Source organism: Erinaceus europaeus, chromosome 11, assembly GCF_950295315.1.
Source record: "Erinaceus europaeus chromosome 11, mEriEur2.1, whole genome shotgun sequence".
NCBI lineage: Eukaryota > Metazoa > Chordata > Mammalia > Eulipotyphla > Erinaceidae > Erinaceus > Erinaceus europaeus.
This window is the reverse complement of record NC_080172.1, coordinates 2,069,726-2,085,572: the sequence shown is the minus strand read 5'-3', so window position 1 is coordinate 2,085,572 and position 15,847 is coordinate 2,069,726. Positions and strand designations below refer to the sequence as shown.

General features: G+C 45.2%; 2 protein-coding genes across 2 annotated transcripts in view; one reads left to right on the top strand and one right to left on the bottom strand.

Moving 5' to 3' along the window:
- Positions 1–15,847, bottom strand: part of POLK (DNA polymerase kappa) — a 358,361-nt gene that overhangs the window by 105,730 nt on the left and 236,784 nt on the right. The window lies entirely within an intron of this gene.
- The window catches only part of CERT1 (ceramide transporter 1), a 65,227-nt gene that overhangs the window by 36,242 nt on the left and 13,138 nt on the right, over positions 1–15,847 (top strand). Inside the window, exons 6-11 of the mRNA XM_060201062.1 lie at positions 2,286–2,369; positions 5,958–6,115; positions 6,461–6,553; positions 10,004–10,090; positions 13,725–13,817; positions 14,386–14,463. Coding sequence (XP_060057045.1) covers positions 2,286–2,369; positions 5,958–6,115; positions 6,461–6,553; positions 10,004–10,090; positions 13,725–13,817; positions 14,386–14,463 — 593 coding nt within the window. The remainder of the gene's footprint in view (positions 1–2,285; positions 2,370–5,957; positions 6,116–6,460; positions 6,554–10,003; positions 10,091–13,724; positions 13,818–14,385; positions 14,464–15,847) is intronic.

The following is a 15,847-nucleotide window of genomic DNA, read 5'->3' as shown; positions in this document are numbered from 1 at the left end:
AGAAATTCTCTGTGTCAAAGAAAACATTCCATAACAGCTTTGTTTTGCCTAAAGTTATCCCTTACTTATTCTTTTAAAAGCATTTGTTTTCTGAATAAGTTTTCTAGAAACTATCCATTTAACCTAGATTTTCATATTTATTTAAAGATAGTACCAGCAGTATGTAAGTGTTTCATGTTCTCTTTCAGTGTCTGTCTTACCGTGTATTATGTGGATATTGGGATTCTCGTATCTATTTCTTTTACCAGAGCACTGCTGAACTTTGCCTTATGGTATGCAGGGAACTGAATCTCTTCTGTGGTTCTAATTAAATCTCTGCTAGTTATTTATCAGTTATTTGTTCCCAAAAGATGAGATTTTTGAGTTATTAGGACGATACAGCATTGTCAATTATATACATTATCTAACTTCCATATTTATATTTGCAATGTCCTTAAGTCACTGTGTCGCTTTGTTTGATGTTCTTTTTTCTAGGTTTGTTTGTGTTTTTAAATACAAGTGGTTAAAGCTGTCTGTTCTCCATTCGTCTTAGATCTAAATGCATTTTTTTAAATCATTTTATTGGGTGAGATTGTGATTTGCAGGACAGTTGTCATGTGTGCAGTATCTTGCCTGTGGTGGCTTTAGCTGTCCCCACCCGCCACCCGTGGACAGCTTCCTCACTGTTACTTGCTGGCTTCCCAAGGCCTTGGGAAGCCCTCCTGTCTCTCCCTTCTAGGGTCCTGAGTCTGCTGGGATTTATAAATTCTGAGGTGGGGTCATTTTCACCATTTGATTCTGAGATGATTGTAGTTGCACATGTAACTTTGAAAAGTAGAACAGATCCCAGCTTGCTGTTTCTTCTAACCGTCAGTTGCATAGACAAATTACAAAATCAGAACGAGGAACTCAGCCTAAACAAAGTCTGTGAGCCTTCTTTATCTAAGTTTCAAAAAAAAAAAAAAAGTATTTCTTTTCCTGAAGGAAAAAGAGCAGCTGTTGCTTGTCAGGCTACTTCCCTTGACCAATACAACATAAGCATGAAATGGGGTTTCCCTCCCTCACCGAGGCGTTGCTGAGGCTCGAGGCTCGATGCCTACACCACCCCGCCACTGTTGCTTAGTGTCTTTGTTAGCACAGAAAGAGAGCAAGGAAGAGAGACCCCTACAGCACTGCTTCACCACTCGGGACGCTTGAACTCGGGTCCTTGAGCACGATAAGGTGTGCGGTCTACCCGGTTACCCGGTGCACGACCACCTGTCCCCCTCTTGCTTCTTTTTGAATGACCTATATTTAGCATTTGATGCGCAGAAGTGAGGTTGAGGGGAACAGAAGTCGGAACGCAGTAACCAACCAGGTTGTGTGGGAAACTTGAAAGTTTGAATTTACTCTTAATTCTATTTGTTAATATATTTGAATAGCACCAGCGGCAGACTGCTGTCTAGACTGTCATGCCTGAGGCTCTAAACTCCCAGGCCCCGCCCCCTGCGCCCCCATAAGCCGTAAGTCTCGGCTGAGCACTGCTCCGTGAGCGCTTCCTCCTCCCCCCCCCCCTGCTCTCGTCCTCACTTTCCCTCCCCGTTACCAAAGGACTGCTCAGCTCTGGCCTGGGGGCGATGGGAGGGACTGAGCCTGAGACTTTGGGCCTCACGCGTGACTGTTACACTGTCGGCCCTGTCCCTCTGCTGTATGTATGTCTACCACAAGTTAAAAAAATAAAACAAAATATTTAAGGAAAGAAGATATTCAAGTGAGGGTGGGTACGTTTTTTTTTTTTTCTTTAATATACCTTTAGGCAGGGCGGATAACGAACGACTCTGCAAAGAGACCCTCACACCTGAGGCTCCCAGCTTTAACCCTCCACACCACCAGAAGCCAGGGCTTCGCAGCACTCCGGTTACAAACAGAAACAACTTGTCGAAAGGGGCCAGGTGGTGCACTTGGTCTAGTGCAGGTGTTACCGTGCATGAGGACTCAGGTTCGAGCCCCCGGCCCCCACCAGCAGAGAGAAAGCTTCACAAGCGGTAAAGCAGGCCTACAGCTGTCTCTGTCTCTCTCTTCCTCTCTGCCCCCCCATTCCTGTCTGTTCTACCAAGTCAAATTAATGATGTTTTAAAAAAACTAAATATATGAAGGCATTCCACAGTGTATTTATTGACCATACTTTTATAGTCATTAAAATACAAAGATGAGTAAGTAGTATGTCTACAGGGTCCAGAGTGTATGGACTCAGTCAGACATAAGGATTTGCTGGCTGACTCTGTCTCTCTTCTTCCTGACGTCCTCTGTTAATACGTCTTCTCTAGTGGTAGAAGATGACGAAGATGACTTTCCTACAACGCGCTCTGACGGAGACTTCTTGCATAATACCAATGGCAATAAGGAGAAGGGTAGGTACCACAATCTCCTCCGGAAGCAGATCAAGCATGTTTTCCAAAGTTAAACAATAGGCCTGGGAATATAGCACAGCGGTCATGCAAAGAAACTGTTACAGTCCTCAGCACCACCATAAGCCAGAGTTGAGCAGTACTCTGGGGAAAAATTGTACAGTCACGTTGTGGCCCAGGAGGTGGGGCAGTGGATAAAGCATTGGATTCTCACATACTAGGTCCTGAGTTCAGTCCCCAGTAACACATGTACCAATGATGCTCTCAACTTTCTTTCTCATAAATTTAAAAAATAACAGCACAGTAACTAACTCCTGAACAAGAGTAAGTGTCTAATAGAGTAATGTTTAACTGTTGGAGCTGCTAGAACATATGTGAGAGATTCTGGAAAGACATGTAGGTGGCAGATTGGTGTTAAGAGCTGATAGCTCCCCAGCCCCTCTTAGCCCGTGGACTTGTCGATCATTAGTAAATCGGGAAGAAACGAGATGATTCCTTTCTACTACTTCACTGAACTACTGAATTTCCCATACCGACCTTTTTATTTCCACAGTATTTTGTAAAAGATCTAGTCCTCTGCTTCCTCCTAGTGCTTAAGCTCTTGCGCGTAAGCAGACAGATTTCCTGACACGTGAGGGAGATCTCCAACACCTCTTTTAGGAAGAGACTTGAGAGAAAGTGAATGAATAGGAGGAACGGAAGGCCGGCATTGCGGCCGCCTACAGAAACTCCATGGGGAGCGAGCAGGATGCCGACCTGGCCTCACAGCCTGTGTCCTAGAGCCAGGAGACCCGTCAGTGCTGGATAGACAGCACGGACTCAGCTCTGAAATGCTTTTTTTCCTTTATTTTTCTTGATTCCAAGTGAAATAAAGGTAACACAAGAAAACGCTAGCCCGTTTTTTCCCAGAATGTAGATGTTAATCCTCAGCGGGTCACTAGCACACTGAGTCCAGCTGCTTATAAACAGGGTCACGGACATGTGCACTCGACCGCCCATGCCGCTGACACCACCCAGCCCCGCTGTGGAATCTCAGTCCCCCTGTGGTGGTCTTGGCAGGGCCAGACCGAATACAGCCCCAGGCCTGACCCCCCCAGCCTGGTGGTAGAGTGATGTGTCCCTGCATCATGCTGCAGTCGGTCACTGGCTCCTGCTTAAGAGTAGGCCTGGGCTGTGTCACGCAGCTTGTGTTCTTCTGCTCTGTGAAATTCACAACGGCCAAACCACCTAATGACACACTTCCCAGAACATACCCTCAAGGTTGAGCAATAAGTGACTTCATGTTCTGAGTAGAATAAAGACATATACCACTTGATCATTTCATTAGATGCTGAGGGAGCCTTTCACAAACTAATAGTTTTATTTATTTATTTATTCCCTTTTCTTGCCCTTGTTTTATTGTTGTTGCTATTGATGTCGCCGTTGTTGGATAGGACAGAGAGAAATGGAGAGAGGAGGGGAAGACGGGGAGAGAAAGACAGACACCTGCAGACCTGCTTCACCGCCTGTGAAGTGACTCCCCTGCAGGTGGGGGCTTGAATATTTATTTATTTTTAAGTTGGAGAGGGAGGGCTCTGGATTTGTGTGACTGTTCTATTCCCAGTCCAGCTTTTTTGTTATAACTTTTCTGACAACCCAATATTTTTATTGATTGATTGAATTAGAGACAGAAATTGAGAGGGGAGGAAGGCAGTAGTGGGAGAGAGACCTGCAGCACTGCTTCCCCTCTTGGGAAGCTTTTCCCTTCCTTGTAGGTGGGTACCCGGGCCCTTGCACTTTGTAACGTGCGCTGTGAGTGTGCTGCTGCCTAGCCCCTGAATATCTTTGTGTGCGGAGGGTGCGAGAGAGAAGCAGGTGCGACAGCACTGCGCCATACCTTGTGGGGCTTCCCCAGTGAACTAGGGCCTCTTGCGTGCTAAGGCAAGTGCTCTCCCAGCCAAGCTAGCTCCCGGCCTGGTGCTTGCTTCCTATGAGTGAGTTTCACAGGAGTCAGAGAGGAGAACCAGAGCACTCGTCTGCTACTTGGAGTACCGGAAACGAGCAAAGCGGGGCCTCGGATGTGGAAGTCCTGCAGCCTGCTAGTGAAAATGTGGCTCCTGGCTGCTCGCTCCAGTGCTGTTTATGACCAGAAACCAAAAAGCTATCTATGTACATATGTATGTAGGGGGTTGTTTTTTTTCTGTCTGATAGGACAGAGACGCCTGCAGTACTTAACGTCACTATTTAGGAAGCTCCCTCCAGGTGGGGAGCTGGGAATGTATGTGTGTATGTTAGGGTTTGTTGTTTTGTTTTTTTTTCTCACAAAATTTGGAAAAGACATCCTGATAAAAGTAATTTTGAAGGTGGGGCTTGTGTGGTGGTGCACCAGTTGAATGTACACATTACCATGAGCAAGGACCTGAGTTCAAACCCTCGCTCCTGACCTGCATGGGAGAAGCTTCATAAGCTGTGAAGCTAGCCTGCAGGTGTCTCTCTCTCTCTTCTTCAGTCCTTCACTCTTGTGCTCTATCTCAGGAAGGGAGGGAGGGAGAGAAGGATGGAGGAAGGAAGGTAGGCAGGCAGGCAGGCAGGCAGGCAGGCAGGCTGGCTCTGGGAGATGACCAAGCAGTACTGCATAGATGTAAGACCCTTGGGTTCATTATTAAGCACAGCAAAAAAGAAAAAGTACATGAAAGCAAACTTAATATTACACTTAACAGTGAAGGACTGAAGGCTTTCTCCTTGGGAATGGGAGTAAGATACGTCTATCTGCCTTTGCGATTCTGTTCAGCACGGTGTCGCAGATAAATCCAAGATAACTTGGCAATAAAAATGAACCTCCAGGAGGCCAGGCAGCAGCGCTTCTGCCTTGTAATGTGTGCCGCTCTTGGCCCCTTCGTTCATCTGAATTTCTATAATTCTGTGCTCCTTAAAATGCGAGGCGGTGCATACTATAGTCTGGTCATTGCCCTGGCACTGCTCTTCCTGCCACCGCATTCATTGCAGTATGGGAAGTAGGATCAACAGCAGTTACAGAGGACTTGAAAGTGTATGTGCTGGTGTTTGCTCCATTGCTCAGAGTAGCACTGGAAAACTTTACTCCTCTTTGGAGAGAAATTATAATCTGGAAACTTTGTCTTGCAAATTTTATTAATTTTTAATCTTTATTTATTGGATAGAGACAGCTAGAAATTGAGAGATGTCAGGGAAACAGAGGGAGAGAGAGACACCTGCAGCCCTGCTTCACCACTTGTGAAGCTTCCTCCTTTCCTCCTGCAGGTGGGGTCCGGGGCTCAAACCTTGTGTACTGTAACATGTGCGCTCTACCAGCTGCACCACCACCCGGCCCCACCTTCAAATTTTATAAACATTTCCTTTTTTAGGATTTATTTACTGATGGGGTGGGGGGGAAGACACCTCTAGTGTTGTTCCACCACTTGTGAAGCTGCTGCAGGTGTGGCCAGGGGCTTACACCCAGGTCTCTGTGCATGATGGGCATGCACCCTACTGAGTACACCACCACCTGGCCCCTAACATTTTCTAAAGGGAAGTTGTATTGGAAATTTAACTTCTTTCACTCAGAAAAAAAAAGTGAGTAACTTTCTTTTTCAGTATTTCCATATATAACACCAAAAGGAATCAACGGTATAGACTTCAAAGGGGAGGCTATAACTTTTAAAGCAACTACTGCCGGGATCCTTGCTACACTCTCTCATTGTATTGAACTGATGGTCAAGCGTGAAGACAGCTGGCAGAAGAGACTGGATAAGGCAAGGCTCCTTTTTCTTCCTGTTAAAAGTAGTCAGTCTTTAAAGCCAGGCTCGCTAACTTCTTAGGAAATTTGAGATTGATGGAAATATTGGGTATCAGCAAGGCCTTCCATGCACAGAGCCCCCGTGATAATCTTGTTGGATATGGATATATATATATATATATATATATATGATCTTAGTGAAAATTTGTGTCATAGCATGTACTGAATATATAACCTAGAGATTTTCACAGAGGCATAGTTCTGTTTTGACGAGATTATAAGATTTTATCAAAATGCAGGGGGGAAATGTTCAAATGGTAGCTTGTTCAAATGGTAACTCTTATTTGCTTGTTCAAAACAGGAAGGTGAGAAGAAAAGAAGGTTTGAGGAAGCCTATAAAAATGCTATGATAGAACTTAAGAAAAAATCCCACTTTGGAGGACCAGATTATGAGGTATTATATGTTGGTCTCGAAAAGAGAGACATGTAACTAAATCTTATTTATTTGTTTTTTTTGTTTTTTTTTTTAAGCAGAGCACTGCTCAGCTCTGGTTTATATGGTGCAGGGGACTGAACCTTGGACATTGGAGCCTCAGGCATGAGAGTCTCTTTGCATAACCATTATGCTATTTAACCCCCCCCCACACACACCACTAAATTTTAAATAGTTCTTTTGTGGCCCTTAAATGTTCTAAATATATAACTTTTTTCCAGTATTAATTTTTAAGGTGTGCATTTCGTAATACTTCAGTACTGGGTTTACACTGAACTCGATTTACCTTATTGTCTATAAGGTTTAATATAGACTTTTTATAGGCTGATTCTTAGACCTATTCACTTTGTAGGCCAAGCATTCATCTCCCTGTGTAAGGTTGAGGAATTTCTTGTGTTTTTTTTTTTTCTTTTTATTTATTTATTTTAAAAAGGAGACATTAACAAAACCATAGGGCAAGAGGGGTTCAACTCCATACAATTCCCACCACCAGAACTCCATATCCCATCCCCTCCCCTGACAGCTTTCCCATTCTCTATCCCTCTGGGAGTATGGACCCAGGGTCATTGTGGGGTGCAGAAGGTGGAAGGTCTGGCTTCTGTAATTGCTTCCCCGCTGAACATGGGTGTTGGCAGGTGGATCCATACTCCCAGCCTGCCTCTCTCTTTCCCTAGTAGGGTGGGGCTCTGGGGAAGCGGAGCTCCAGGACACATTGGTGGCGTCGTCTGTCCAGGGAAGTCTGGTCGGCATCATGCTGGCATCTGGAACCTGGTGGCTGAAAAGAGAGTTAACATACAAAGCCAAACAAATTGTTGAACAATCATGGACCTAAAAGGCTGGAAGAGTGCAGATGAAGTATTGGGGGGGTACTCACTGCAGACTACTGTGTACTTTTGCTTTCAGGTGTATATTTTGCCCTAGTTTATGGATACGTGTGAACATATGCTCTATCTCAGGGGACCTGGTCTATATCTAGGTTTTGGGACTTTGTTAGGAAGTGAACCTCCCGGAATGGAATTAGAGAATACTATGAAAGGAAAGGTCTCACCTGACTAATGAAGCTTAAGGGTTGTCATTCCACAAGAATTTCTATATTGTCTTCTAACCTTGTTTAATAATCAACCTATAGAAGTGCAATTGTATACCTCACAGACACTTGTGGCAATTGTATACCTCACAGACACTTGTGGCACTGCCTCACTACTTACTTGGAAAGCCTTAACCCTGCAGTTGCGGACTGGGAGCTCGAACCCGGGTCCTTGTGCACTGTAATGTGTGCTCACCCGGCCCCTGGGATTATTAAAATGATGCTTACAACTGGACACTGGGAGCCCTGGGAGGGTATTGAATCAGGGATGACTTTCCAAAGAAACATTTGAGCTGAATCCTTAGGATAGGGGTGCTGAGTCAGTGGGCGTTCATCAGGTGGGTGGCCTAGAAAGAAGCTTCAGGGGTTGACAGAGCATTTGCCAGCCAGAAGCAAAAGACATTTTGCCCCAGGGGAACTGAAAACACTTATGGGGGGTGGAGGGGAGCCAGTTGGAAGAAGGGAGGGAGGGGAGAGAGGTAAGACCTGAAATTCGGTCTTAGAAAATCTGTGCTGATCTTGAGGCAGTGGGTCTTAAAGCAGGTCAAGTTTCCATATTTACATTGTAGAAAAAGGTCTTGCTTCCTGTGGTAAGGAATATGGATTCGAGTTGACAGTTGTGAACGTGAGCTTGGAAACTTAATGGGTATTACAGGTGAGAACTGAAAGTAGCCTAAGTTCTCTAGAGCCAGAGGGATAGACATTGGTTAACTACAGTATTTGGTGACTGCACTTGTGAAAGTGGACAAAGGAGGTCTCTGCCTTAACTAGTTTGGTGGTGAGGTAACAGCACAGGTTGACTTATCTTGATGTAAGTTGAGACTAAGGAGGTCTCCTATTTTTTAGATGTAATATCTGCAATCCAGGAAGTGGCACAGTGGAGTAGGCATTAGACTCCCAAGCATGAGGTCCAGAGTTCAGTCCCTGGCAATGCATGTACCTCTTGATTCCTCGCTGTCTCTATTAAATAAAGATTTTTTTTTTTTAAATTCTAAAATATATATATATAGAAATTTTTAAAAATTAAATTTTTTAAAAAATAAATTTAAACCTTTATTTATTGGATAGAGACAGCCAGAAATCAAGAGGAAAGGGGGAGATAGAGAGGGAGAGAGACAGAGAAACACCTGCAGCCCTGCTTCACCATTTGTGAAGCTTTCCCTTTGCAGGTGGGGATCAGGGGCTTGAACCTGGGTCCTTGTGCACTGTAACATGTGTGCTCAACCATGTGTGCCACCGCCTGGCCCCCCAGAATTAAATATTTTAATAAAAGAGAGGAATCGACCAGAGTACTGCTCTGGCTTATGGTGGTGCTGGGGATTGAACCTAGGATCTCAGAGCTTCAGGCATGGAAGTTTTTTTCTTAACTATTACGCTGTCTCTACAGCCTAGAAATTTGTTTTGTTTTGAGCAGAGCACTGCTCGGCTCTGGCATGTGCTGGTGTGGGGCGTTGAATCTAGGACTTTGGAGCCTCAGGCGTGAGCCTCTCTTTGCAGACCCATCATGCTATTTCCCCCACCCCCAGAAATGTACTTAGAGAGGGTCTCTCACATGTCTGTGCATTACGCTATAATTCTCCCACCCCTCCTGTGTGTTTCCAGGTTGGAGAGACTTAGGAAGCTCCTGATAGATGCTTCTTAAGAGCAGTGACGACTTAAGGTCTGACTGGGAGGATTCCAGACTAGCAGATATCTCTGTGTCTTATTTTGTCTATTAAATAGTCAAGGGACTTTCATGCCAAGTTTCCTTTTGGTGACCACTGTACTATGAAGCTTGGTTCCACTTTCAGTTCACACAGACTGTCTCTCCTTCTAGAGGGAGCAACATACGGTTGCCCTTGGGATTTTGAATGGCTTATAAACATGCATATTCCTGAATCCATCTAAGACCTTGCTGAGCAGTGATTTCTACATATGGAAGCTTGGGAATTTCTATTTTAACAAGTTCCCCATGCAGTTCCTCCTGTGGATACTTTCCATATGTCATGGCGTATTATGATTTCTTGATCTGACCATTTAAAAGTTAAAAGAAGTCCACAAGCCTTACACAGGTGTGGCCCTTGGCCATTCAGAGTCCACCCGCCCATCTGTAGACTGGCTCCTTAGCACAGCCGCTGTTCAGCCTGCAGTAAGCAGGTGAGGGCTGAAGGAGTGAGTTCCTTGTAACAGTCGGGCTTTGCACAGAGCATTTCTCACCTTAGTGATAGTACCTTGTGTGCCAACTGATTTATAAATGTTTGGATCACTTCTTAACTTTATCCTAGAACTATGCCAAGAGTATCAATATTTTCCATTAATTCAACTTTTTTCTTCTGTTTGACCAGGAAGGCCCAAACAGTTTGATTAATGAAGAAGAGTTCTTTGATGCTGTTGAAGCTGCTCTTGACAGACAGGATAAAATAGAAGAACAGGTATATCCACTAGTGAAACTACTAAGACGAAACCCATTTCCACAATGTCGGCACTCCTGATGAATGAATTTCTAAGCTGTGGACCTAACAGCAGTCTTCAAAATGGACTGTGTCTGTCAGTGTAGGGTTTTCCGGCTCCTTTACTTGTTGATACCACAGCAACAGAAGTAGGATGGGTGTGTACCCCACTGAAGCTGGGTGGAGAAATTCTGCCATTTCCATTTGAAGGATTTTGCTTTGTTATCACACCACTAATGCCAAGCGTAAGCATAATACTCAGTCTGAGTAAAGCAGTCTCTTTGCACTTGACTTTGCCACTGAGAATTCAGAAGGAAGGTGACCAAGAACATAGCTTTATTCTGCATCAGCATTCAGTCTTCAAAACTCTGAAGACGTATTCTTTCTTTGAAGACAGAGAGAAATTGGGGGGAGACCCGCAGAGCCACTTCACTGCTAGAGGAAGCCTCCCTGCAGGTGGGGGCAGGGCCTGCACCTTGGTCCTGGTGACACTCGTTCGCCGTGCCCCCGCCCAGCCCTAGCGCTCAGATTTTATCACCTCCGTTTTGCTTCTGCTTATTTTCACCGTCGGTTGCTTTTTTCTTTAATGTTGTGATTATTATTGTTGTTGTTATTGATGTAGTTGTTGGATAGGACAGAGAGAAATCTAGAGGGGGGTAGAGACAGAGGGGGAGAGAAAGACAAAAGACACACACCTGCAGACCTGCTTCACTGCCCGTGAAGCAACCCCCCTGCACGTGGGGGAGCCGGGAGCTCGAACCGGGGTGCTTACACCGGTGCTTGTGATTTCTGCCATGTGCGCTTAACCCACTGCTCTACCGCCGACCCCCCCCCCCCCAGTTGCTTCTTTTTAACTTTGCTTAGAGTTTTATCATCATTAAATTCACAGCAGTTAGTCACAGAATCTTCTGTGGCAGGTTAAGTAGAGCTTTTCTTAAATCCATTGATTCAAGTTTGAAAATAAAGTTGATCTTTTGTCTTATTTTTGTAATTATTCATTTCATGGGAGGCACAGTGTTGCTTTCATTGAATTCTGCAACAGTGCAAGTGACCACATTTTAACTGGAAGGAAGAATTTTTGGTAACTCTTACCAGGATTTTAAGTACCCTGTAAACAAATCTTATTTGTACCCGTTTTATTATTCAAATTAACTTACATAGAAAAGTTGACTTCCTGGGATTCGGGCAGTAGTGCAGCGGGTTAAGCGCAGGTGGCGCAAAGCACGAGGACCGGTGTAAGGATCCCGGTTCGAGCCCCCGGCTCCCCACCTGCAGGGGAGTCGCTTCCCAGGCGGTGAAGCAGGTCTGCAGGTGTCTCTCTTTCTCTCCCCCTCTCTGTCTTCCCCTCCTCTCTCCATTTCTCTCTGCCCTATCCAACAACGACGACATCAATCATAGCTACAACAATAAAACAAGGGCAACAAAAGGGAATAAATAAGTATTTAAAAAATCTTTAAAAGAAAGAAAAGTTGACTTCCTTCATTACTCCTCGTTACTGCTTAGGCAGATGTGACCATCCGACCCACTGGCTGGTGTGTCTCAGTCAGTTCCAGGAGTTCTCTAGAGCATATTGTCTGCTTTCTACAGCCGGAGACCCTGCGTGTAGCCCGCAGTCAGAGTGGGAGCTTGCTGTTCCGGATGAGTCTCGTTGCTGAATGTTTACACTGTACCTGAACTAACGTGTTTCGTTTTTGACGTTTCCCCCTTCAGTCTGTGTTTGTGTATATATTTGGTTCTTGTTTGTTGAGCTAAGTTGTGCTGTTTTGGGAAAAGTAATGAAGTGTGAGATTAAGAGTATCTTGGTTTTAAGAGGCTTTGGTATAGTGGTGAGCATAGCTGCCTTCCAAGAGTATCTTGGTTTTATTCTTGGTTTTGCAACTTGTTAATTCGGTAGCTATAAAATTTTTTTTTTTAATTTTACCATCTTTATTTATTGGATAAGAGACAGCCAGAAGTTGAGAGGGAAGGGAATGATAGGGAGAGAGACAGAGAGGCACCTGCAGCCCTGCTTCACCACTCGCAAAGCTTTCCCCCTGCAGGTGGGGGCTGGGGATTCAAGCTGGGTCCCTGCACATTGTAACCCGTGCGCTCAGCCAGGTGCGCCACCACCCGGCCGCTTGTAGCTATGAATGTTCTGGGCGGTGGTTTCTTAACTAGGAAACGGGTTAGGTAAGATGATCCATCTCTGACTGCGTCTTCTGAGTCAGAAGTGCTGCTATGCTCATTAGCAGTAAGGTGGATTGATTGGTTTTAAAATATAAAAAAGAGCAGTGTGGTGGCCTCTTTAATTTCTCTCTGTTCTGTGGTAACTGGCAGCATGACTCTTCAGCTGATGTGACTACCCCACTGTGATGCGCTCTTGCGGCATAAGCATCAGCACCACACGCGCTGGTTCTGCGCTGCACGCTGCAGGCTGTTCCCTTTCCCAGTGTGCGGAGCACATGCTGCAGGTGCCCCGAGCCTTCTGGCCTCTGCATAGGTGCTTGTCACAGACACATTCTGAGTTTAAATTACTCACCTCATATTCTTTGCAACATGGGAAAAGATAAATGATGAAGTGGTGAGTGAGAAATGAAATGAAAGTAGTCATTTGGATAGCCTTGAGTAGAAATGGCCACTTGTTTTCTGTCTGGTTAGGAGAAAAGCACAGGGCCCAGTAGGTGGCGCACCTGGTTAAGCGCACACATCACAGTGCGCAAAGACCCGGGTTCAAGCCCCTGGTCCCCACCTGCAGGGGAAGTTTCACGAGCAGTAAAGCAGGGCTGTGGGGGTCTCTCCCTCTCTACCCCCCTCCCATCTCAGTTCTCTGTCTCTATCCAATAAATAAATGTTTTTCTAATTTTTTAAAGATTTCATTTGCTTATTTATTTTCCCTTTTGTTGCCCTTGTTGTTGTTATGGATGTTGTTGTTGTTGGATAGGACAGAGAGAAATGGAGAGAGGAGGGGAAGACAGAGGGGGAGAGAAAGACAGACACCTGCAGACCTGCTTCACCGCCTGTGAAGCGACTCCCCTGCAGGTGGGGAGCCGGGGGCTCGAACCGGGATCCTTATGCCGGTCCTTGCGCTTTGCGCCACCTGCACTTAACCCGCTGCGCTACCGCCCGACTCCCCCAATAAATAAATCAAAAAAAAAATTTTAGAAAAGAAACAAAATGTTAAAAAGGTAAAAAGCCAAGCAGGCGCGCACCACACATCACAGCCCCTGGTGTGCTGCACTGAGTAAATGCGCACTGCGCGAATGAGAAGCGGGGCGTGCGGCGACAGAAGGAAATTGAGCGGCACTTCTAACAGGAGTGAATGGACGCAATAAATGGAACAACACACAGCGTACATACTGTGTTCTTCGGGACATAATTCAAGTAACCAGTGCTCCTTGCCTGCTCAGATGATCTGTGAGCCTGTGACCCACCCCGCAGGGCCCTGATGAGATGGGGTCATTACAATAATACGGCCTGAGCTGAGTTTACATAGGAGAAATTTATTTTGGCAGCGGTGTTATTGATTCATAGTGAATAAAGGTGCCTAGAATGTTAAGCAATTAAGTGTCGGTAGTTACAGATTATACTGCCTATTTCTAAGTTAGACACGATTCCGTCTTATCTTGTGTTTCCCTAGTCGCAGAGTGAGAAGAGCAGGTTGCATCGGACTTCTTCCGTGCCGTCTGCGGATGTCTACTCCTCCGTGGGGACTCACAGATTTGTCCAAAAGGTGAGCTGCCACTGGAGGCAAACGTTCACTGCTGATGAAACTGTCTTGTATAACTTCTCTCCTTTTTCTTGAAATTAAAGTGTTTTTTTTTTTTTTTCTTTTTCTGCTTTGGGCATTTATGTGTTTTCTTCCATATACATCTTCCAAAGCAGAAGTCTTGTGACTTTAACTTCTTTTTCTTTTGAGGGGAAAGGAGTGGGGGAGGTATGAGTGAAGCGGGGAATGCCTGATGCAGTTTTGAAGGAGGTGAGGCAGTTACCATCACTCAGCCCTGGCTGCTGATGGCACCAGGAACCAAACCAGGGCCTCTGCAGGTGCACGTCCTGCGCATAGCCGCCGTGTTAGCTCCCCGCCCGAGCGGTGTCGCTTTGTATCATCGCAAGCATCACGTTCTTTTTCGAAGGACCTTGGAGCCTCGCACATACGAGGTGCGCGGAGTGCGCCCTGCTGCGGGGCCTGCCGTGTACAGCGCCTTGTTCTCCTGTCTCTGCTGTTTGGGAGCTGGTGCTGACTGCTCTGTTGTGCCTTTGTTCTGACCACTCGGTTTCTCTTTGTCTGTCTCTGGTAGCCCTGTAGTCGCTCTTCCTCCGTGTCTTCCGTTGATGTAGTCAGTGCCTCTGACGATGTTCACAGATTCAGCTCCCAGGTACTGTATGAATGTGTGGTGCTGTATTCTAGCCCGCTTGCCAGTTCCTAGAAATGCTTGGTTCAGCCACGTGTCTTGGTTTTTGAATAGTAACAGTAACTATTAAAATGGCCTTCCTTGCCTGCTTAGCATCTCTTCTATCGTCAGTGCACGTGTGCGCTACTGAGACTCGCTTGGGATGTTGCCATGTGGGAGATACTTCCAAAAGATGACGGTTGAATTGAAGCTAGAAGTTAGCTGCTTGTGTTTTATTTACTTATATGTATATACACACACATACACACACATACACACACACACACACACACACACACATTTTTAAATAGCATGTACAGTCTTTCTTCAGACAGGATTCAGCAGCTTTGGTGGAGTGCAGGGTATGTTTCGCATATAAACAAGTTTCATTAGTCAGAATTCTCTGGTCCTGGTGCATAGCCGTGGAGGACCCAGGCAGGGGCTGACAGTGTTGGAGAAACTGTAAGCCATTCATGACTTCAATTTAAAAAGTTGTTTTTCATTAATCGTATCCAAGAGGGAAATGTATTCACTGCCATTGTGATTCTGAGCTGCTTAGAGCAGGCTGCATTTCCTTATGCAGATTTCCATGGACATTATATGGACCAGTGTTCTAGTTCCTTTGTTGACCTGTGCAGGTTGACTCTGCAGTATTTACATGGCACAAGGCTTAGGAATCTGAGCCAGGGACTGCATGCTGCTCCGCGGGCTCTGCCTGCGTCATGGAAAGCAAATTGCCACTGGAGAAGGCTTTTCACTATCAACATTATTGTTACTATCATTATTATTGATCGCTTCATGTTTGGCATTAAATTTTCTACCCATGAGGTTGTATTAAATATCACTATGTTACATCATATGTAGAATTTTTCTCTAGTCAGAATAACCAAGCTAAATTGCCAGTGAGCTATAAAATGTTGGACAAGTTTTCCAACTCTTCTGTGCTTTGCTTCTGTGATCCAGCTAGAACTCTGGTCTAGCTGACCTGTTCCATATTAAGTGATCGTGAAGTTTGAGGTTTTATTGACATTACAACAACATTCTGAACAAATACCAGAATCATACTTATCATTTTTTCTATCATCATTCTAGTAATTTCTAAATATTTATTGGATAGAAACAGATGGAGACACACACACACACACACACACACACACACACACACACACACACACACACTTGCAACACTGCTTCACTGTCCATGAAGCTTTCTCCTTGCAGGTGGAGACCAGGAATGTGAACCTAAAGGCTTGAAGCTGGGTCCTTGCACATTGTAACATGTCTGCTCGACCAAGTGTACCACTACCTAGCCCCCAGCATATGTACTGTAATAGTGCAAGTCAGAATGTATAGAAAGTTGGAAAAAATG